Here is a 22,818-nt window from a genome sequence, read left to right on the forward strand (position 1 = left end):
CACCATTGAAAAAGAGTGTATTGGCTTTAGTGAATATCTGCTAGCATAATAAATCTGGTCATATTTTCAGAATACACCATGGTAACTCCAGCCACGATATTTATCAGAGCAAGCAAGAACAGCCATGCAAGTTTGCATTTGATATATGTATGTGCTGGCATGTGGGGATTTGTGTCATCATGCAAATGAGCAGAGTTGGCATCGATACCTAACTTGTCCTGGCAAAGTTGAGTATTTTGTGATGGCCAGCTTCTGCTCTTGAGGTGTCTCAGCCTCCCAGTTTGCAGGGACAGCACTGGTTGCTCGTGTCCTTTTGCTAACACTGCCTGGCAAGGTGGTATGTCTGTACCTTCTGTTATGTTGACTTCATCTTACTCATCCACCTATGGCAACTGTGCAGATGAAAGAAAGCTTTGGTCGTGGAAGTAGCAGTATCCCCCCCCCACACCTGTCTAGGACGTGGCACTCAGCATGTTGATGTCAGGCTTGTCAAGTCGTTAATGAGGAGTGAATAAACACTGCTGTTATTTCCTGGGGAATGATAATAAGCCATTTATGCAATGTATTACTGTATACAGTTGGCAGTCTGGCTTCTGCCTCTCCTGGAAAACTATACTGCTCTTAGGATGCCGATGTGCATGATGATGAGGGCAGCTCTGCCAGGGAAATAAGTTCTGACTGACTTATTCTAGGTTGGTAGGACTTTTGAGTCTGACAAAGCTAGTGACCTCACTGTTTTCATAATTAATGTCTCTAATATTGTAAAAGGTGCCATAAAATGCAAAGTGACATTGTACTGTTATGTATGTAATTGTCCTTGTTCTTGTCTGCAGTTATTTGACCTTTGACAAAAAAAAAAATGACAAGGGGCTCATTGGAAAACCCCAGAAGGCAGAGTATCTGTCTGTAATTGTCTATGCTTTGATAAATCCCTAGCAGTCACCTGCTGTAGTGATGCCCAATTGAAGTCAATTCTGCAATAGCTACTTTATGCTCTTATTTATGAGGTCTTTCTGAGGCCACTTGAGGAAAGAAACTGAACCTTAGACATAATCTTTTCTTTGGACCCAGTAGTCTAGTTGCAAGTCCAGATCTGGAAATGGGTTATTTCAATGTTTAAAGAAGGTCTGATCTGGGGATTGGTTTAAGCCCCTCTCAGGTACTCTACCTCAATGAGGTCATAGGCTCGATGGTGTAAAGACTTCTTCTGACCGGGTTGTAAGTAGGTCAAAGGTGGTAGAAAATAAGTTTGGACTTGATGATCTCCAAGGTCTTTTCCAACCTAGTGATTCTGTGATTTTCTTTATCTCTCCAGAGGTTTTTTTTAAGTGTTGTTGTGAGCGTGAGGCTAGAAGGTGCCTATCCACATAGTAGCTACAACAGGAACAGTGCAGCCTCCAAGGCTGCAGGCTGTGTCTTTCCTACTTTAAAAAAATTATGCCATTTTATGTGTAGTGGCATGAGGCATGCTCTGGAGGTGCTAGAACTCAAAAAACCAAAACCAAAGAACTCAAAACCCCCTCCAACAAAACACCAACACCACCCCCCACCCCCCACCCCCCCCCCCCCCCGCCACGAAAAGGCAATATTACATTGTTATACTTTGCTCCAAAGCATACAAAGCTTCTCTTGAGAGAAGGAGCCTATTGGAGGAGTAAAAAATACAAAACAACAACAAAAAAAGTGAAGATGTTCCATTTCAAACCTTCTCTGATTAAGGAGCATGTAAGATGCCACATTTCTGTTCCATGCTTCACTGAATAAATTCTTTCCTGCAAGTACCAGGCTGACTGATTATCTCAAGTGCAGAGCACTGCATTTGAAAAATGAAGATGTAATAATGGAAAAGCAGCAGCATGTGCTTTTGCCCCTTTCGGTCTCCCTGCAGGATCCAGTTGACACAGGCTGGCATGATGACTTGCTCTGGGGATTGGTCTTTCAAAGACAGCACTGGGGCCTCTGCCGCAGTGGCACTTGTGAACCAGGGTGTGTGTGTGCTGTTTGTGAACTGGACACCTTTCAGACATTCAGAACACACTATGCAAGCAGGTAATTGTCTGTTCAGTGTGCAGGAATGTGAGACTTGCATTGTCTGGTCAAGGAGGAAGTAGCCTCTTCAGTACTGGAAATAACTGAAAGTTCTGAGCATAAGGATATTGCGGTAGTTTGCAGGATGCTACCTCCTGTGTACTGAGCTGGCCTGGAAAGAATGTTAAATGTGCCCAGTGAGAATCTCTGCTCAGTTATCCTGAGCTTCAGGGTGAGCCGAGCCTCCCAGCAACTGCTGCTGTCATTTACTGGTGGGCCCTACCAAAGCCAATGGAAAACAAATGCCACTGTGCCAAGTTGCTCAGAGAAGTGAAAGGAGGAGAAGCATCTTAGTTGCAATGGCAGTGCCCAGAGTAAACAGAATTCACATGGTCTTGCGTGTCTGTGACAGCGGTGGATGGCTTTTGCTGGCTGTATGCAGAACATGCTTAACATCTGGGTGAATAACTCTGCTCTTCACATTATTAATAAATTACATTTTTTTGGTCTTTGGGAGGGGAGGTAAGTTGCTTTTGCTGCTGGGCCAAAGCATCTAAATCATGTGTTTCTATATTCTACAGGACTCGAAGCTTCAGGAGGTTGCCATGCATTTTCTGATTTCTGATAAGGGAAGGAAAACAGGGGTTTCTGGAAAAATTCCATGAGGTGAGCAGCTCATTGTAGAGATGTAGAATTCTGCCTGCAGGACAGACTAGACTACCTTTAAACTTTCTATGTATGTGGCATCCTGCTCTAATTAAGGTATCATGAGTTCATGGCAACCGAGTCAAGGCGGGAGAAGTACGTGCAGGTGTGGCTTCTATTGTTGGAGTTGTGAGGGTAGGTGAATTGACTGTCTTGGGCTTTAGTGTGGAATAGAAAGGCCTCTAAATGGTGCTTCTGTCACAGGACTCGAATCCTGTTTGGTAAAAAGAATAAACTCTGCTCTTATGAGTAACATGAGGGGCTTTGGGCAACCTAGGCTAGTGGAGGGTGTCGGTTTTAAAACTAATAGGCTTTCATGATTATTCCATGGTGGTTGAGTCTGAAAGCAACAAAATAATTTTATTTGCTTGGCTCAGCAAATAAATCAGTGGGATGAAAATCTTCTTGTAGAACATGTTTTGTCAGAAAACTGAACTTTCAGATGGATTAATATTCTCTGAGTAGGTATAAACTTTCCTTAGTAATTTAAAAATACTGTAAAAATGGAAATCTTCACCTTGTAGGGAGGAGCATTTTCCAAAGAATGCCAGTATCAATGCCATTAGCTGACAGTCAGTAGCTGCGAGGTGTCAACTTGAATAATCACACACACATAATTGATAGATAAGGTTGCATGTGATAAGAAATTATCTATGAGCAAATGGTAATTCTGTTGTTATGGCTCCAGGGTTTTACACATACTGATTCAAACCCTGTGCAATCTAGAGCCGGGGTTAAAAGCTGTGGCAAGATCTTTCTCCCTCCTCCTGGGTTTCTTTTCCTTGTGAGGTGTTAGGTGTGAGGTGGCAGCAGACACCCCGGAGCATCCCCTGGCACATCCCTGGCTAGTGTGACCCATCTGTGTAGCTCATCCCACACACGCTGGATCTGCTGGATGATTGGGCAGCTTCGTATTAATACCCATTGAATCCGCGCCCACGGCTGCGAACTGGCGAGCGTGAGGGAGGGTGCGGTGGGTGTAGGTACGAGCTCGTGTGCGTGAAGGGACGTGGGAGCCCTCGGCACACGGGTGCGTTTCTGTCGCTATTTTTGCCTCGGCGCCTTCCCCCCAGAAGAGATAAGCTGTGCTTGCTGCGGCACTGTCATCCCAGCAACCCGAGGAAGACGAGATGCTCGCCGCTCCCCTACTCCGCCCCAACCCTCCTCCCTCACTCCTTCCGCTCCCTTTCCCGCCGCGGCCCGATTGGGATGTCCCGCGGCCCCGCCAGCTGCGCCCACCACGCCCGCTGTTCTCAGGGCTTAACGGCCCCGGGCAGCTGAGAACGAGCCGGTAACTTCGTCCCTCCGCGCTCCCTCTTCCACCGTTGCCTCCTGAAATTACATCTCCCTCTCCCAAGGAGCCTCTACCCCGACCCAGGGCAGCCACCCCGCTGCCTCCCGCAGTTCCCTCGTGCCCCGCGCCTGCGTGGCGCTGCCGAGGCAGCTCCGCAGCCAAACGCGGCGCGCACCGTGCGAGCGGGTGGTGGGCTGGTGCCGAAGGGGGCCGGCCTGCGCGGGGGCCGGGCTTAGGGGCAGCCGGAGGGAGGCAGAAGGTGCCCTCCGAGGGGAGGAGAGGCGTCGGCGGAGGTGGAGCTGACCGGCCGTCTGGCGCTGTCGGCTCCCGAGCCCCTCAGCCTGCCTGGTCCGCGCTGCGCAGCCTGCGATCCGCGGACACCATGGCCAGCGAGATCGAGGATCTGAACAGCCGGGAGGCGCAGACCGTCTGCGAGGCCCTGGGGCGCTACGAAGACACCCTGCGGGGCGCCGTCCGGGAGATCCATGTGGACATCCAGGTGTTCAAGCAAGGGGTAGGGCGGCAGGTGGAGGAGGTGCTGCGCCTCGCCAGCCCCCTGGCACAGACCGTCTCTGAGCTGCAGCAGGAGAACCGGCGCCTGCGGACGCAGCTGGAGCGCCTGTCTCGGCAGGTGGAAGCCCTCGGCCGGTCAGCGGGGCTGTCACAGGAGTGGGCAGACGAGGCGGCGAGGAGCCCCACGGTCGCGGCACCTGGCTCTCCAGGGGAGGGTTTGGCCAGCAGCAGGTTCTCCAGCCATGCCAAGCTAGCGTTTGCTGGCCGAAGCCAAGTAAGTGTTGGTCGTGGCCAGGGAGGTGGTGGGAAGGAGGGAGGGCAGGCCAAGAGGGTGCGCAGGCTGATGTTGGCAGGCTGTGTGCTGGCATGGGGAGTGTTTAAGGACGCAGAGCTCCTCTGCTGCCATGCAGGATCAGTGGTCTTTTGGGAGGCCCTCTGAGAAATGGTCTTAGCCTTGATGCCACCTGGAGATGTTACTGATGATGGTGCCACTTGGTCAGACCGGGATCTTGGTTAGAGTGGTAGCAACCTGTCAGCTCAGCGTGGCTAAAAGGAAGAAGCGAAGCTGAGGTGGTCGCAGTTGTCAATACACATGCATGTGAGTATCCATATATCCTTTCTGGACTCGGTTCAGGGGGATCTGTGTGCCAGCAATGCTGTTTACCAGCTGCCAAACTTGTAAAGGAGAACAGCTCAGCATATAGCAGGCAGTGACGTTTTCCTAAGATAGGGACTTAGCAACCTGCAGTGTTGCTGCACAACCACTGCCGTGTTCTCAGCTTTGTCCCCAGGAGATGGGTCTCATGCAAGCTGTCTTGGACTCTATGACCTACACTAGCACAAACATCCGCATTCCTCCCAGTGATAAACTTCTTGTAGTGTAGTGGAGCCTTACACCTTGAGCATGGAATCCTTCAGGAAGAGGGAAACTCACCTGGCACTGAGATGCTTCGTGTAATGCTTTTTCTATGTGTCTTGTTCTCTGGGAAGAGTTGCGAGCTCCTGTACAGCCCTTGACAACAGGAGATGGCAGCCAGACAGCACACCCCGACTCAGTCCCACAGAGCTGCAATACTGGAGACTTGACTCTCACCAGATGACAGCTTTTTTCTTGATTCAGACATGTTTTAAGGGGTCTTTAAGACTGTTGGAGCATGAAAAGCTGGTCTGTTGTCTATCCAGGCTTTTGGATGGAAAATAGAAGGTTGGAAATGAAATTCACTCAAGGTTAAATGGATGGAAATGAGAAGAGAGTCTGTGTTGCATTCCAGCCCTTTTCGTTCCTATTGGCTGAAGAACAAGAGCATAATTCCCACAGCTGGGGAAGTGAAAAGGTAAAGATGCTGCTTGATACATTGTTCCAGCATAGTGGTGGCAACTGCTGCCTTTTCCCCCAGGAGACAAAGATGAGCAGTCTACAGGTGACTTCCAGATCTCTACCTTTTGGTTTCACGTGAGCTGAGCCAGAGAGGGGACAAGGGAGTGTGGTCCCTCACACAATCTTGCTTGCACTGTCACTCCTGCATACATTTTGGTGTGAAAAGTCTTCTATGGAGGTAATGGAAATACCCAGCGCTGGGTATCGGTCTGCATTAAAGCACAGAACGAGCTGCTGTTAGTTGTGGAACTTTCCCACTTCACTTGGAGAGTCCGGTGCCCTCCGAACAATTTTCCCCAGAAGGCTGCACGACTTCCCAAATTAGCAGAGCTGACCGAGATGGAATTTCAGTGCTGGGAACCCTGGGGAATGCAGCTAGAGGCACACAGCAAATGCATGCCATGAAAACATGCATTTTGTGGGTATGGCTCTGTTGTGGCTGTGCTCAGATAGCTAAAGAGCAAGCCTTGGTCCCTGCCTCAGTCACCCAGATTCTCTGTAATGAAGAAAGTGTTCCCTCCATTGCTTGCAATTTCTGGTTATATGAGCAGAGCACTTGAAACAGAGTTTCAGATAAATGAGTACCTGTGATAAAATTGGTGACACTTCTATCCTTAGTAAATATATCAGTAAGTACGAAATATAAATAGCAAATAACTGACCTGGAAATAGTAGTAAATCAAGATATGTTCTTTTGCCACCTGCAAAGACTTACTGTTTTTTTTTTTTTTACCCTGTACAGGATCAGTGCAACATTTATCCCAAAAAAAGACTGGATTCTGTTGCCTTCAGCATTCTAGCATAATGCTTGGGTTAAGAGTCCAGATTACTTTTTGCAGGATACTGGTGATTAAGAGCATCTTCATTGTCTGAACCATTATTTTTCAGTGTGATTTGATTGGGGAAAAAAAGGTGAAGCTGGGGAGTTTCAAGCATAGTTCAGAAGTAAAGACACAAATCTTTTAATTCTAATCTTCAGGTATTCTATGTAATACTGTCCTTGAAATCTGACATATAACAGCCTAAATGCTGATTTAGGTGGAATTTTAAATGGCCATTAGCCACTGTGATTTGGAGGTGACTGGTATTTTGATGCCAAACTTTACTTTGGCTCTCTAACCAGGCCAGAATCTGAGAGATGCTTTCACAAAGATGGAAAGTAGGGTGTGCTTGAAGAACTGCTTTTAAAACAGGGTCCTGGAGCCATAGCTGCAGTACTGAGGATTTATCCCTCACTGAGCAGTTTGTTGCTGTTAGTTACCCTTTGAGTCACTAAGGTCTCTCTCCTACCTGCCTGTGATTGTTAGAAAGGAAGAGTTTTGACCTTTGACTCCTGTTGATCAGATCTTACATTTTGGTAAAAGCTTTATTGCTTACGACCTTTCCATAGTGTTTTTATAGTTGAGCCTGATGCCTTTGTGAACAGGAGAGACTAGAATTACTGTAATGGTGTTCTGTTTTTATACTGCCAGAAGAGTTTCTACAAGCAGAGTGCACAGACTGTTGTGGAGAACTTGCCTGCAGCGGTCAAAGCAGCAGGGATACAAATAGCTGGCTATGGCTACCTGGGAAGATCTAAACAAATAATACCGGTTGATGTCTCTCTGTGGTGTCCTGAAGGCACCCAGCAGATAGCCAGCCTAGGAGTAACTGCATGAGACACAGTGATGTGGGGTGTACAGCTGGGAGCACCTGGCATTGTGTGCTATAATTCTAAACTATTTCAACTCCTATATTTGATAAAGGAAGTTTGGCAGTTCCATTTCCATGTTATTATTCCTTCATACTTGCTGGAAGTGTCCCTTTGGACTGGTGGCATTCCAAGGTTGCCCTGATCCTTATCTATATTGGTTTTGTTTGCTTTTTTTTCCCCAATTCACAGTGATGTAGCTGTGGGCTGTGACGAAGCTGCAAGGTAGAATTGTTCCCTGATGTCCATTGTTATCCAGCCTTGCTTCAGAAGAGGTTCTGTGAAAAGTGCTTCTATTGTTTTTGTTCAGTGATTACTCCCACGTTCAAGAGCTTTCCCAATATGCTCCTAGTGTGAAAGGCTTTTTCTTCAAGCTTCAGGGTCAGTTACAGATAGAGAATACTTGTGTTATCTAATGTGGCTCTTTAGTAGAAGAATTAAGGGGTAAATGTGGTGCAATTCTTGCTGGTGTCTGGCAGCCTTGGTTGCATTTCCTCACACATTTTGTCATTCCCCATTTCTGGTGCATCAGTGAACTATATGCATGGAGCAGAGCATGAAATCCTGCCTTGTGGAAGTTGGTGGTGGTTTCACTATTTGCCAGAGTGAAGCATCATTTTCATCTGGCACGTGTTAATGAGAGGGAGGTACCTCTCAAAGATAAGCAGCATTTCTAGGTGGAATGAGTTTTATCATGACCCTTTTGATCATCGGTGCTGCAATGAAAGACTTCAGATGACTGGATCTTTCATTTGAGAGATGTATGTCATTTGTCTGTCGTTCTTCTACAGTTTGACCTTGTCCCAGAAAAAGCTTGAAGACACAACAGATGTACACCTGAGACTCGGAGAGGAAACAGAAACAATATTGCTTTTATTTCTAATCTCATGATCTGGTGCTTACCTTTTCTGAATGTGTGGGATTTGCACTACTGGGTTATGACATTTGTCTGATTTATAGTGGTTTCCAGTTAGAGATTTCCAAAGTCTAACTTCTTTGCAGGGAGGGAGGAATTCCAGCAACCCTGTGTTACGTGCAGACTTCTGATCTGCGGAGAGATTATTTCCTAAGAGCAAGCCTAAGACATGAAAAACTTTAGTGTTAACTTTCTTTTCAACTTCATCAGCTCCTCATCATGTTGTCCAAATGAGTACTTCTCATTATTAAGCACAGATAGAGGTACCTGTCCATGTGCTATTCACAGCATACGTAGCCAGCATTGGCAGATGAAGTACTGTTGTACACATGGGTTTGCCAGAAGCTTGACATCTCCAATAAGGTAGATTTTTAAGTACTTTAGTCTGACACTACTAAATGCACAGTAGAATCTGATCCCAGATCTTCACAGTGCTTTACCAGCACATCAGCCTTCTCCATCCTCCAGACTGGAATCAGTTTCTTCCTCAGCACTGTTAGTCGATTTAACTGTGCTCTGCAGGTGTGTTCTAGGGAGGTTTGTTAGCTGCCTTACATTTCAGCAGATGGGTAGAAAAATGAAAAACATTTTTTATTATCAGGAGAGACAGTTGTTATTTTAAAGAAGTTGTTCTGGCGATGTGTTGTGTAAAGCTTACAGACTGAGTATCTAAACTATCTAAGCTTTGCAAGCTGAGTAAACAGTTGAAGACTGCAGCTTTGTTGAATGTGAGCTCTTCTGAAAATGTGTCTGTAACATGCAGAGCTGTTAAGTGTTTTATGTCATCTCAATCCATCCCCACTATTGTGCAGTCTGCTGTTTATCACCTTCACAGTGGGTGGTGATACCTCCTAGGTTCATGATGTCTGTGAGGACAATTATGTGAAGATTGATACAAGTTTTGCATTGCCAGAGCTCAGTTTGCAGGTTTGGCTCCCAGGGTTAGATGATTGTTCCTCTACTGTGTTGTGGTCACTAGCAGGAGGAAGACCTGTTCTTGGCAGGTGTTTCTGGATATTATTCTCACTTTTGCTGCTGTTTGAAATTTAGCTGTTGTGTCTGCTATCTGTTCTGACAGAGTGTAGACCTGGATGACCACCACAAACCTGAGTTTAGAAGAGTTTTTAGTTCTTCCATCATTGAAAATGGGCGTCAGTCTTCATCAGGTAGGAACAGGGCATGAAATGAAGTAGCGCTACTTGTAAAATACCTGATCCTGGCAGTTGTAAGAGCAGCTCTCGCATGTTGGAAGCATTAGAATTGGCTGTTCTACTGTGGCACTGATACTGTTTAACTTCCTAACTAGGAGTTTAACTCCTGAACTTTAACTTGATTGTTAAGCATGCGCTATGGTAGTTCATAAATTAGATTCTATTCTTACTGTCCTGTTGTCTTGGGGCATGAGCGATGATAAGGCCTGTTATAAAGGTGATGAAGGGCCTGGAGCATCTCCCCTCTGAGGAAAGGCTGAGGGAGCTGGGGCTGTTCAGCCTGGAGAGAAGAAGACTAAGGGGGGACCTGCTTAATGTTGATGAATATCTGAAGGATGGGATGCAGGGGGAAATGGGCAGCCCCTTTTCAGTGCTCTGTGGGGACAGGACAAGGGGCAATGGCTGCAAGTTAGAGCATAGGAAGAGCTTTTCCCCAGTGAGGGTGCCAGAGCCCTGGGACAGGCTGCCCAGGGGGTTGTGGAGTCTCCATCTCTGGAGATATTCCAGCCCTGTCTGGACACCAACCTGTGCAATATGAGCTGGGGAGCTGCTTTGGCAGGGGGGTTGGACCCCATGAGCTCTCCAGGTCCCTTTCAACCCCTATGATTCTATGATGCTCTGGGTGCCATTGTAGCCTGGCATCCCAAAACATCTTGCAAATTACCTGTCCATTTCCATCATACTTCAGTGGAGGAAGGAATTAATATCTCAGTCTTAGACAATACTGAGGCATTCCATAAAACCATGGGAAGAACAAGAAGGCTGACTCCTAACCTGTGGCAGGAGATTGGGGGTGGGGGCTGCACAGAGGAAGAGGAGGAACTTACCTAATTCAAATGGTAGTGGGTTATTGATTGTTCTTGCTGGGATTCATGTAGAACAGGTACAATTGCTGCAAGGATCACTTTAGACTAGGGATGCTTCTGCTGCGTGCTATAAATGGTGCAGTGTCCCACAGGGAGGACTAGGTGGAACAATTCCAGTGACTTGTAAACTAAAGATGTTGCATGAAAATTGGCTTATAACTTTGTTACAAGTCTGCAAATAAATTTACTTCCTCTTTTCTTTTTATTTGCTAGGTCAGGCAAAAGCATCCCATGAACTGACTTCTAGTCAGGTGTCAGACTCTTCCCCTGAAGCCCATGCCCCTGCAGTCTCCTTACAGATGCCTCATCTTCCTGTTACTGCAGTAACTAGGATATCAGAGAAGTTTTCAGGAGAGACCATCAGTACAACAGGAACAACTAATGCATCTGCTGACCTGCTGGGACAGAGCAAGAGCAAAAATGCAATGGCAGTGAAAACTTCTAACCAGTCAGGTAAAAAGAGACAGAAGTAATTTGTCTGCTGAAGCTGTGTCCTGTTTCTTCAAGAAACTAGTGATATGGGGTTGTCCTGTGACCCAGTGATAATTATGAAACCTTGATTTTGTGGCTACATACCCCATGGTGTGACACTCTGCTTTAGAATATTTTGGGTGGAGCTCCAGGCTATAATGTCATGTTGGACTTGATGATCTTGAAGGTCTTTTCCAACTTGGATGATTCTGTGATCTGCTGAGAATTTTTGCTGCCTAATATAGTTGAGCGCATAATGGAGCCTGTCTTCTAGCACAGTTACTTGAATAAGTATCTCATCAAATTTCAGTGAAATTTGCAGGAGTTTTTACTGCTTTGAGACTTGAGGCCCTTCAAGAAGTTAAAGATAGATATTTGGCAAATGAGTTCAATAGTCATTTGGAGGGAGAAATGGCAAACAGGAGACTGACACACATACACAAGTCAGAGGGATTGCAGAATCTTACTTATAACTAAACTGAGTTGTGGTTTCGTTTTTTGTTGTTGTTTTTTTTTTTAAAGGCTCATTCCATTCCTACTGCAGTCATTCATCATTGAGCTGTATTTCATATATGTTTAATGATAGTGACACTTAAAGATCAGACAATGTATCTAGGTCAGGAATTACAGAGAGAGACAAGATGGAGTTGCCAGCAAGAGACAGGGATTATTTACAGACCATTCTTTCAGTTTTTATTTTGTTAAAGCTAAGAATGTAGGAAAGCCTTCCTTTTGTCTTCTTTTTCTGCTGTTTCAGTGAAGGCCTGGAATTCAAGTACGATGAGAACAATGGGTTCATCTGCCACTGGAGGTGAGTGTCCCTTGCAGTGTGTCCTTGTGCAACAAATTGAGAGGGATTCCGTGCTCTGTGTCAGGGGGAATTCAGATTTTTGAGCATGTAGTTCTGATTAGGAAGTACATGATAATATGAAAACTGCTAACAGAACAGCATGCAGATTGTTTCCCAGGTGTCACGGAAGCTTGTTCCGCTGTGTCAGATTCTCAATCCGTTCCAAGTGAGGGGTGCTTATCCTTCTTTGCATAGTGGTGTCCATGCATATTGTTAGGCTATCTCTGCTTTGAAAAAGGTGCCAGAAAAGTGTGACAGAACAGTCAGTTTGATCGGTGGAGATTTCATCTGGCTAAGTGAAAACTGGCTGGATGCAAGGTAACAGCAGTTGGGAAGTGATGGGCCCACCCTGTGGGTGTTGAAGCAAATTCCATTGAGCCCAAGAGCAGTCAGCAGTCTCCTTCATATATGAATGTATCAAAGGGCAAAAAGCCTGAAGGATTTTTCAATTTCAGTCAAAATAGATGAGTCGAGCTCTATCCAAAAGTACTTCTGATTGATGTCACCAAGCTGTTACTGCCTGCACAATGAACTGGCATTTCACAGTGGTCTCATGTCTCAGTTTAACAAAGATACAGCTTATCCAGAGTAGGGATCGTGCTCCTCAGCTTAAAATTTGGCAATTATTATTAAATATCTGGTGATGGTGGGTGGTCAATTTTTTTGTTGTTTGTGGAGAAATTTGTCACATCTGCATGCTGGCTTTTACCAAACAGTCGTATGTGAGAAGTCCAGTTGATCTGGCTCTTTTCTAAGAGCACTGGGGAGAGTTCAGCATTTTCAGAGTGATTTGGACAGTCATGGGGTTGAATTGCTTCTAAAATGCCAGTCTTTCTTCTTTGTGTGTAGAAGGAGCCTTTGATAAGTGAGTTGCTACCTCATGCAACAAGTTTTAGCTTCAGTTTGTTAAAACTGGGCAAGCTCCTCTGTCATTCTGTTTTTACCAAGCATAATTGGAGTCTGGAGCTGGGTTCTAAGAGGCAAAGCATAAAAGATATAGAGCCTCTGGGGTGGGGGAGAGGAAGATGCAAAGTTGGTTGTTAGACACCTGTGTAAACTTTGGAGTCTGTTCTTTACAACTTTATAAGCCAGAGCATTTACTGGTGGAAATTAGGTAATTTAAATTGTGGCATACTTCCCAGGACTCCTTACCTCTGGCAGAATGACTGCTGCAAGCTAAGCTGTAGCATCATCTCTTCGTTTCACTGACATATCTATGGCAGTGTGCCCTCCTTTGAGGTCTGCACAAGGACCTGTAATGATCCGACTTTTCCAATGTCATTTTATCAAAGATACCCTTTCACAGCCCTTTCTGGTATGTTTATACCATCCTTGCAGCAGTGCAGCTCTTTTGCAGAGGGATTGATACCCTTGAGAAATCCCTCCCCAGCCTGTTAGCTCATACTGGAAGTTAGAGGCCTGCAGCTTTCACTGTGGTGAGCACAAATCAACACATGGCTGTCTGTTAGGAAATGGTTTGAAAATACATGAGAAAAGGAGGTAAAATAAGTTTCTGCCCTGATGCATCTTGTTTTTCCTGCTTTTATACAGAGAATACCACTTGTGTCACTAAGTCTGTTTCAACTGTAAGCTATGGGACAACAAGTGGAACCAAAACTGGGGAAAGGTACGTGTTTTTTGGTAACAGTTTGTTAGGCTGTTGTGGTCAGTGTAGTCTCAAAGGACAGGTGTTCTGGCTTGGAGAACAGGTGAGTCCTCGATGCTGTATTTTAAGCCTGTTAAAGGTTGTGAGCTTTCCTGAGGGCTAAGTGAAAAAGAGATGGGAAGGGATAAAAGCCTTGTAAGAGCAGTTTAAATCCTCATTGTGGATTTCAGTATTTTTGCAGTGTTAGTCAGAAAAAGTGTCAGCCAGCAGTGGTTTTTTTGTTAAGAGGAGCAAGTTGTCAGGTGTTCTGAAAGCACTTCTAAAAATACTCAGCTGTGCTGAAATTTCTACTTTGGGCTTATTTTTGGAAACCAGCATATGACTGCCATCAAATATCCTTAGTTTGGCTAGCCTAGAATGTAGTTTGTAGATAAATGCCTGGATGGAGGATGGAGGACTACTGCACATTCTTGATTAACTCTCGGTCAACGTTGCTTAGTATAGCATTACATGGTATAACAGTTACTACTGGCGTATCCAGGCATCCTCAGCGTGCAAAATATCCACTGTGAAAAATGGGAGGGCAGCCAATTTCAATCTCAAATTGGGGTTGCATCTGCCTCAAAAATTATTCCAAATCTGGCATTATGTTTCTTGTTAGTTCCAACATCAGCACTTCAGTATTTGAGTCATGATACACTGAGCACCCTGGAGAACTTGCTATCAGATCTGACCTCCATCTCTACCAGAAATTAAGGTGTGACACTGATGTCATTGCTTTTTGCCTCAGTTTCCCATCTCTGTCATGGGAAACACTTCAAAATGCAGTATGTGGCTTCATTAATGCTGATAAATAGGTTTATGGCTCAAATGAACAAATTAGAGTAAATTTCTTCATCGAATTACCAGCTTGCAGTCAGTGAAGCAGCTCTGACTTGAGCTTGGTATTCTGTTAGTGTAAGTAAAAATTACAAAAGTACTTCCCAAATTAGTCATCAATTTCTCTTTCTAAAATGTACCTTACCCTCCAGGTAACCCCAAAGTTGGAAGTTAAAGGGATTTAGTGCTCCTGTGAGGCCACAACTTTTTTTCTCATTAAAGTGTTTTGTTCTACTCAATACTGTAAAGCATTTGTGACTTAGCCAGCTATGTCTCACTTGTGAAAGTACCTTAGACTCTTCCTAAGTGCTGTTGTCTGTCAATAAAAGTTTGCCTTAAATTGCTTTTGACACATTCGGGTCCTCATGAAATGACTGTTTTTGGGAGGTTTATAGTAGGTTGCATCTGGACCTGTACAGACTCATGGCAGTACGGAGAGCTGCTTTCTTGTTTAACCAGATCCTTCTCATGTTGTGCTTCTCCAGCACCACTGACAGTTACTGCGAGGTGACCCCCAGCGCTCGCTCCTCTCCTCCCGCTGCGCGTCGGCAGGTTGAAAAGAGGCGGGAACTGGTGCGGTCCCAGACGCTCCCACGGGCTTTGGGAACACAAGCCAGGAAAGCGCTTTTTGAGAAATTCGAGCCCGATGCTGGAAGGTATGTCAGACCCCTTGTCTCCACACTGGGTTTGTTACTTGTCAGTTATTACCAGCAGAAGACAGCTGGGTGGGAGGACTCTCTTGATGTAGGATTTTGAGCTGAGGGGCCATATGAGACCACGTACAGCTTCGCTGACTTCACAGACTGAGCCCTGCAAGCTCTCAGCTACAGATTCCTCTGGCTTTGCAGTTGTTCAACTGAAGCAGCAGGTGCCTTTTTATCAGGAAAGAGCTGTGAAAGTCTCCTCCTATATCATTGTAAGAGACTGGGAACATAGTGACTTTCTGTTGCCATTCACCAAGGACCGAAAGTGTGGACTGTTCCTTCTGCACCACGATGGGGGTATGATTTAAGGCTTGGAGTCCTGGCTTTAACGAAATGAAAATGAGCTTTTCTTGCAGGACCAACAAGTTGAAGTTTCAGCACCATGTTTTTCAAATATCACTTGGTCAGGGATTGACTTGGGCAAAGTTTCATAGCTGTTGCTGACAAGTAAGTTTATGTTTTTTCTAGAATGGAATTTAATCTGGTGTCTATTAAATTTTCCAGAGGAAAAGGAGAATCCAGAGCTAAGCTGAAGAGGTCGCAGAGTTTTGCTGTTGCCAGCGCTAGCAGCATTAAACAGATCCTGTTAGACTGGTGTCGCTCCAAAACCATAGGATACAAGGTGAAGACATGCTAGCTCTTGCAGCTTTCTCTTTCAGGAGAATTTGCAAAAAAAAAAGTATACTCAAAAAGTGAATGTAAAACGTGCTAGACAATATGTTCCTTAAGGTCATCAAGTTTCATGTGGAGTACACAAACGTCATGGTTTGCATAGGCACTGCTTCAAGACAGCCAGTGATTGCACGACTCAGACTCTGTATGTCTGTCAAAGCAATGCATTCATATTTTTCTGAAGGCCTGTACGTTTGTGCTTATGGATATAAACTTAAGTATACACTCTTAGTTTTTTTTTCTTAGTTGCAGGCTGTGATTTTTGCATTCTCATTATATATGGCAAGATCTGAAAAACATTTTGCCAGTATGTGGAGACTATCACCTTTCTGCTACACAGCAGACCAAAGTACTCTCCACTGCTATTACAGAAGTGAATTTGTAGAAAGTGGTTGACAGTGAATCTCATGGTGTTAGTGAGCTAATTCCTATGATGTCACATCAGTGTAGCTAAAAGAATTCAGAAGTTGAGATTTTAGTAATTTTACCTGACCTTAAACTGCAATTGCAAAAGCAGTTTCAAGGAGAGAAATCTTTTTTTCCTAGGTTTTCATTTGTTTCAGTGTTTTTTGTATTATTATTTCTGAACTCTATATTATAATATACATAAGCAGAACTCTAGTGTAAATTACTCAGTTACTTACCAGAAAAGCTGGGGCTTGAATTTTATATGATGAGAAAACAGCATGAGACAAGCCCAAATATCCTTCTTTTCACTTGTGGCAGCTGAAAGTAACAATAAGTATTTCTTCTAAGAGTCAAGTTTTGCCATAGGCATAAATGTTCCTATATTTTTACCTCTCTGTGTCTAAACAGGTATTGAACTGGGCCTTACTGAAAAGCACAGCAAGCAGGCATAGTCTTTGGCGTTATTCACTGCCACAAAATGAACTGTTCTTCAATTATAAATACTTTGCAGGGATAAGCCATGTCCTTTGCTTCTGCAGATACTGAGCTGGTGCATTGGGCCTTCTTCAGAGCTCAGTGATGCTGGCAAGATTCTTCCCAGTATTTTCAGTGGGCTTTTAGTCAGGGACTGTGTGTCTGCTTTGCATCTGGGCATTGCAGGCAAAAGGCTGCCATTGACGAGCATGCTGGTTTTTTCACAAAACAAATAATTTAATGGATAGAGAAATAGGGGAAGAAAAATAAAGCCTGTGCTCTGTTGCTTAGGTTAGTGGAAGAGGACAGAAAATTGCATTGAGTAAAAGCAACTGTTCTTCCCTGTTCCCCCCTGCTGCATTAACTCGTGTGGGTTTTTTATCATGACAGCACATTGATCTCCAGAACTTCTCCTCAAGCTGGAATGATGGGATGGCATTCTGTGCTCTTGTACATTCTTTCTTTCCGGAAGCTTTTGATTATAATAAGCTTGACCCAGCTAATCGCAAGCAGAACTTTGAGCTGGCCTTCACCACGGCTGAGTGAGTATCATACTAGATTTCCAATGCAAGTCTAAATCAGCAGTGAAGAGTTTAATCCTCCTTCTTGTAGATCATGTATCACTAGTTTACATGTGTCATGCCAATAAAGATAATAAATGTCCGCATATAGAATGCACAGAACAGGAGACTTGGCAGTCTGAAATCAAAGGTGGCTCTACCAGGCACAGGATAATTCACTGGAGTCCTATGTTAAGGTCCTTCACAGTCTTCAGGCAGTACTTGAATTCTGCTTTCTCACCTCTGTGATCCTCACCAGTCTTAGCACTGACACCCTAAACATGAGAAATCAGCCTCATGAATTATGCTTGGACAGAAGAGGAAAAAACCCTACTTGTCTGTGTGTGTGTGTGTCTTTTGGTGGTTTGGGTTTTTTAAATTATTATTTTGTTCTTCAAACAATTAATGATTCTTAATGAATTTGCCAGTATCAATCGTAAAAAAGAAATTTGAGTTCACAAAGCACAAGGCATCCAGTGTTCACTGACATGCCACAGGAACTCGGCATAGGACTTGTAGTTTCTTAGCCAGTCCCACGTGTTTGATACCTGATTTGAATTTGAGGTATGTTGATATATCTATCTAGCCTCTCTGGAAAAAACATGATGCCTGAGTGGTAAGGAGCGAGTAGAGTAACTTTTGGAACTGGGTTTTGTGGGAGGGTTCACATCTGTCTGTACAGTGGTTGAACAAGAATGAATGTTGAATTCAGTGTAGGCAGAGTTAGACCAAGACTGAGAGCTGCTCAACCTGGTAACTGCATTTTTGTGAAATGGACAGAACTAATACCCTCAGTCACACTGTCCTGGTCCTTTCTGATGCAGTATCCCAGGAAATTAAATAACTTGTTTGTTAACGTCGTTATGAGTATGAACCTGTCAGCTAGAAAGTAACTTTTTAAAACACATTATGGACATGATTCTTACTTTCTGTTTTGTTTGACCTGTATAAGAATAAGAACACTTGTTGTGGTATGCAGCTGCGTTTGATAAGCTCTTAGCAAGCTAACAGGATGTGAGAATTCATGGCCAAAGTTTCCTGCAGCTTCTGTTACCTACTGGTACCACTATGCTGAAGCTCTGGGGTTCTTTCAGAGCAATTTGTTTGTTGTTGGGGTGTTTTGGTTTGGGTTTTGGGTTTTTTTTTTGGGGGGGGGGGAGTTCTTTTGGTTTGTTTTAAATTAAAGCAATAACTTACAAAACTGGATTTGCCATTTCAGAGAAAGGCTTTGAAAATTCTTAATATAGAGTTGGCTGCCCTTATTGCAGCCCCTAGCAAAGGAATTCATTTGGGAATTACAAGGTTTTTAGACACACACACACACACATATATATATGTATACGTAAAAAATTCTGTTGCTTCTCAGTGAGTTGAAAGAGATTCTGTGACACTTCATTTCCACAGTCACAAAAATAACAACCTTCAACCTGAGCTTGAGCGCTTCATTGTGAAGTGGAATGTTGCTGATAAACCTGAGATTTCCTGAATGCCTCAGTGATGCTCAAGTCTGAACAGATAATGAATCTTGGAAGTAGTTACAGGTCTTAGATTTAACTCTGCATTTGGTCTATTTGTTTTATTATTACTACAGAAAAATGGCTCATTGTGATCGTCTGATAGAAGTGGATGACATGCTGATGATGGGTCACAAGCCAGATCCCATGTGTGTCTTCACCTATGTCCAGTCTCTATACAATCATCTACGACACTTTGAATGAAACAATTGACACCTCTCCACCCAGAAGTGTCAAGTGAAGTGTGCTAATGGGAAAAGTGACATTTTGAAAATGGAACACAATGTTATTTCTTGCTTTTTACTGTCCCTTTGCTTCCATTCAATTGCGTGGCTGGCTGACTGAAGTGTTGCTGAGCAGCGCCCTGAAGTGTTGATCACATCAACATAGCAGTAATACAGAGATATGCTTGAAAGAGTCAACCCCCCCCCAAAACCCATAGAGAAAGTCAGATGCTGTCTTTTTGGTGCTAAAGGTAGGTTGGATTTTTAATATTCTTGTGTTTAAAGGTCACAGGAAGCTAATTTGCTGGTCCTGTCTCTGTTAGACTGGGGACACAGTTTTATGTGGCGACAAGTAAGTACTATGAAGGTGTTCTCTTTTAAAATGTAGGTAATACTCCAGAAGGTAGCACCTTCAATTCCACTTCTTTCTTGACCATAGCACAAAATAGCAGATGGACAAGGGGAATTCATGTAGCAAATGAGAACCTAGAGTACTCTACTGGGAAGTATCGCCTCTCCTCCAACCCTGCTCCCCCACTCCAACACACGTGCATGTGCACACATCAAACAGGCATTGTTCTGGTCTCTTAAAGCAGAGAGAACACAGCTTCTTACCTGCTGACAGGGGTGACAGGTGACTAACATGTTACACAAAAGCATTTGTCTGTCATGGTCAAATCTGAAGTGATTTGCTTAAAGGCTTGCTAAAGCCTCTGCTGACAGTCCTGGATTAATTGTGAAGAATAGCAGCAGTTCTGTGTATGAGAGCATGTGTGTTTGCATGATTTAGGATTGCAGGAAAGCAGGGAGCTAGCAAGGTAAAAAACTCTCTGAACAGTTGTAATAGAATGAAGGCTGTAGCTTGCTTTGACTGGACTCTGGGGGAGAGCAACTCTCCAGTGTGGGCAGGAATGAAGTCTTCCCAGTCCTCAGGCTGATTCTGAGGTGGACAAGTGACATGCCAGAAATATACAAAAGATGGGGGAGTGTTGAACCACAATACACTGGAATTATCCTGGTTTACTGGACAAAGAGATCATGTGCCACTTGTTTGGTTTTCTCTTTGATAAATCAACAGAGCTTTGTTTTCATAGTGAATGTTAAAAACAAAACCACTAAAAACATATATTTTTTTAAAAAGCCGTTTAAAATTATTTCTTCCCTAAGAACAGGTGCATAGGACATAAAAAAATTAAAGCCATGGGCCCTCTGCTTGTGTTAGAGAATGTTTCTTTTAACCTGCATTTGTGCTTTTTGTAGATATTTATAAAGATAACTTTGGTTCTGTGTTGATGGCCATTTATAATAAAATATGTCAAACGGTCTTCAGATTTACTGCTTCTCCTTAGAACAAAGTGACTGAACAAAATCAGTGAACTCAGAGCTTTTGCTTAGAAGATGTTTGTTCTAGTCATGCTGTCTGCTCTGAATTTCAGTTTTTAAAAGCACAGAAGTTCAGTGGCATTTGGAATGTGATTTTAGCTCAGTCTCCCTTTCTAGTTAGATTTACTTAAGAAACTATGAATGAAACAACCACTTGGTTAGCAGTGTCAGGAAAAAAACCCCCGAACACTGGAAGTGTAGAAAGGTAAAGTAAAAGTTAACTGCTGATGGTCTAGATCATAAAGTTGTGTTTGAAGTGTAGCTAGGCTGTTGCCACGGCACTAATGAACATGGTTTGAAAGACTTTCAAGGGCACAATTGGAAAGATATTTGGTCAAACTAGCAAGATCCTTGGTATTGGTAAACTCACAGCTTTTATGCAAGTAGACAGAGGTTGAGCAGGCTGTTTGCATTTGTCATAGGACTGCTGTTGTCTTCAGGTTTTGACTTTGCCTTGAGTTCCTGTAATTCTGAGGTGTCATTGTGCATCTGTTGCTCCACCAAATGCAACGTAAGCATAAACACACGGTACTTGTGTGCTGGAGAAATGATTAGAGTAAGCATGATGAGACATCTGTCCACAACTGGCACATGCAATACACACATTTACATTCTTAGAGCAAATACTTTTCATGGACAAGCAGAGCCAGGTTCCATCCAACTACAACAACTGTGTTACATGGGTGCTCACACAGGTAAGTGGCCAATTTAAGCCTGGTAGCAAGTAATCATAAAAGGAAGTTTTAGACAGTAAAATCATTGTAATTTATTGGGAAGAGTTTACATCCCGACTACAGCTTAGCTTGTTCTCACAGCTACCCAGAAGCTGTGTGTACAGGTTCTCTGAGCTTCCCATTGCAGAGGTTATGGTAAAGATACCTAGTTCTTAGCAGCAAACTGATTCCAGGGGAGTGGAAGAGTACAAGTTAATGGTAACTCGTGGTGTTTCGCATGCAAGCAGGTGAGGGAGGTGGTGCTATGACATAATTTTAGACATTTAGAAATCGACAGCTTTGTGAAAGTCTGATCTATATGAATAACCTTGACTATCCAGAGTGTGTGACTAAAGAATGTAATGTGCACCCCTGCTGGCTCCCGTGCTTTAGCTCAAAGAAGAGTGCAGACTGCACATATAGAACACGTGCTTAGCATGAGGGGTAAGGAGAACAACATAGTAACCTGGTGTAGTATGTTTTACACACATTGACTGTTTTCTGGATTTTCTGATATTTCTGCACTGTACCTAAAATTAAGTACTGTCTAAGGCAGTTTCTTGGCAACTTACTCCCACTTTTAAGGGCTAGATGGATTTGATTTTCAACTAGGTGATGTCTCTGCTGAGATTATTTTGTTAAAACTGTTTGCATATATAGGAGGGAAGTCCTCCTCCTTGGAAGTACAATAATTGGATGGATGCCTTTCCTCACTGCTCCCTCTGTGTCACATTTCCAATAAAGTGTTTTAATCTAAACATATGCTCAAACCAGTGCAAAATCTTGGATACCTGTAATTAGATATAAAACAGCCACCATGGTTCACCCTGTCATTAATTTAAACTTGGCCTAGTTTAGAGAGATACGTGTCCAAAATAAAAGTTGGTATTGCTATTTGTAAGGTTCATTTAAAAGCTGCTTTTGGTTATGCTGAATAGCTCTAGGGCTTGATATAAAGCCTCAGTGGAGTTAATACAACATCAGAGTAGTTTGGGTTGGAAAGCATCTTCAAAGGTCACCCTGCAATAAGCAGAGACACCTTCAACTTGATCACGTTTCTCAGCCTTGTCCAACCTGACATGGAATGTTTCCAGGAATGGGCAACCTGTTCCAGTGTCTCACCACTCTCCCGGGGAGGAATTTCTCCCGAATACCTAATTTAAATACCTCCTCCTCCAGTTTAAGGCCCTTCCCCATTGCCCCATGCTCTTGTAAACAGTCCCCCTCCAACTTGCTTGTCGCCTCTTCAGCCCCTGCAATAAGGTCTCCACAGAACCTCCTCGGGGCCAAACAAGCCCAGTGCTCTCAGCCTGTTTGCGTAGACACTCTGGATGCTGGCGTAACGCTGGAATTCAGGTATCTTGCGTTTCAGTCTCAGCAAGGTTGACAGTGAGCAGTTAATGGTGCTGCGGTGGAGAGTCCTTGGTGTGCAAATGCAGCCCCAGCAGTTTCACAGGCAGCTTACTCCTCTGAAGAATGAGGCTGGTATTTTTTCACGCCATCTACTCTGGCACATCACATTTAGGTCTGTTCTCATTAACGCTGGTTATTTAGGCTCCCCCACAGCAAGCACAAGGTATTTTTCCAGGCGCTGAGGACTTTGGCAACTTCTTCACGAATAACGAGCTCAGTTTCTCTGTCTGGACACAATCCAGCGAGGTGAGGAACTGCTCCCTTCGGGCAGCCCTGCATCAGGGCGCTCCCAAGGACGGGAGGCGCTTCTCTTTGTCAGCTGGCCGCCGCTGCCCGCACACGCTGC

The 22,818-nt window shown here is 44.1% G+C and overlaps 1 protein-coding gene across 1 annotated transcript; it reads left to right on the forward strand.

Annotated features, from left to right (window-relative positions):
• The first annotated feature begins 4,281 nt into the window (after positions 1–4,281).
• Positions 4,282–21,953, forward strand: SMTNL2 (smoothelin like 2). Its single transcript, XM_084272835.1, has 9 exons — positions 4,282–4,814; positions 9,603–9,690; positions 10,815–11,054; positions 11,830–11,883; positions 13,474–13,549; positions 14,893–15,063; positions 15,616–15,733; positions 17,056–17,207; positions 18,817–21,953. Exons 1-9 carry the CDS (start codon positions 4,410–4,412, stop codon positions 18,941–18,943), a joined length of 1,431 nt encoding a protein of 476 aa, XP_084128961.1. The 5' UTR covers positions 4,282–4,409; the 3' UTR covers positions 18,944–21,953.
• The last annotated feature ends 865 nt before the right edge of the window (positions 21,954–22,818 follow it).

Source organism: Gallinula chloropus (assembly GCF_964237585.1).
Source record: "Gallinula chloropus genome assembly, chromosome: 19".
NCBI lineage: Eukaryota > Metazoa > Chordata > Aves > Gruiformes > Rallidae > Gallinula > Gallinula chloropus.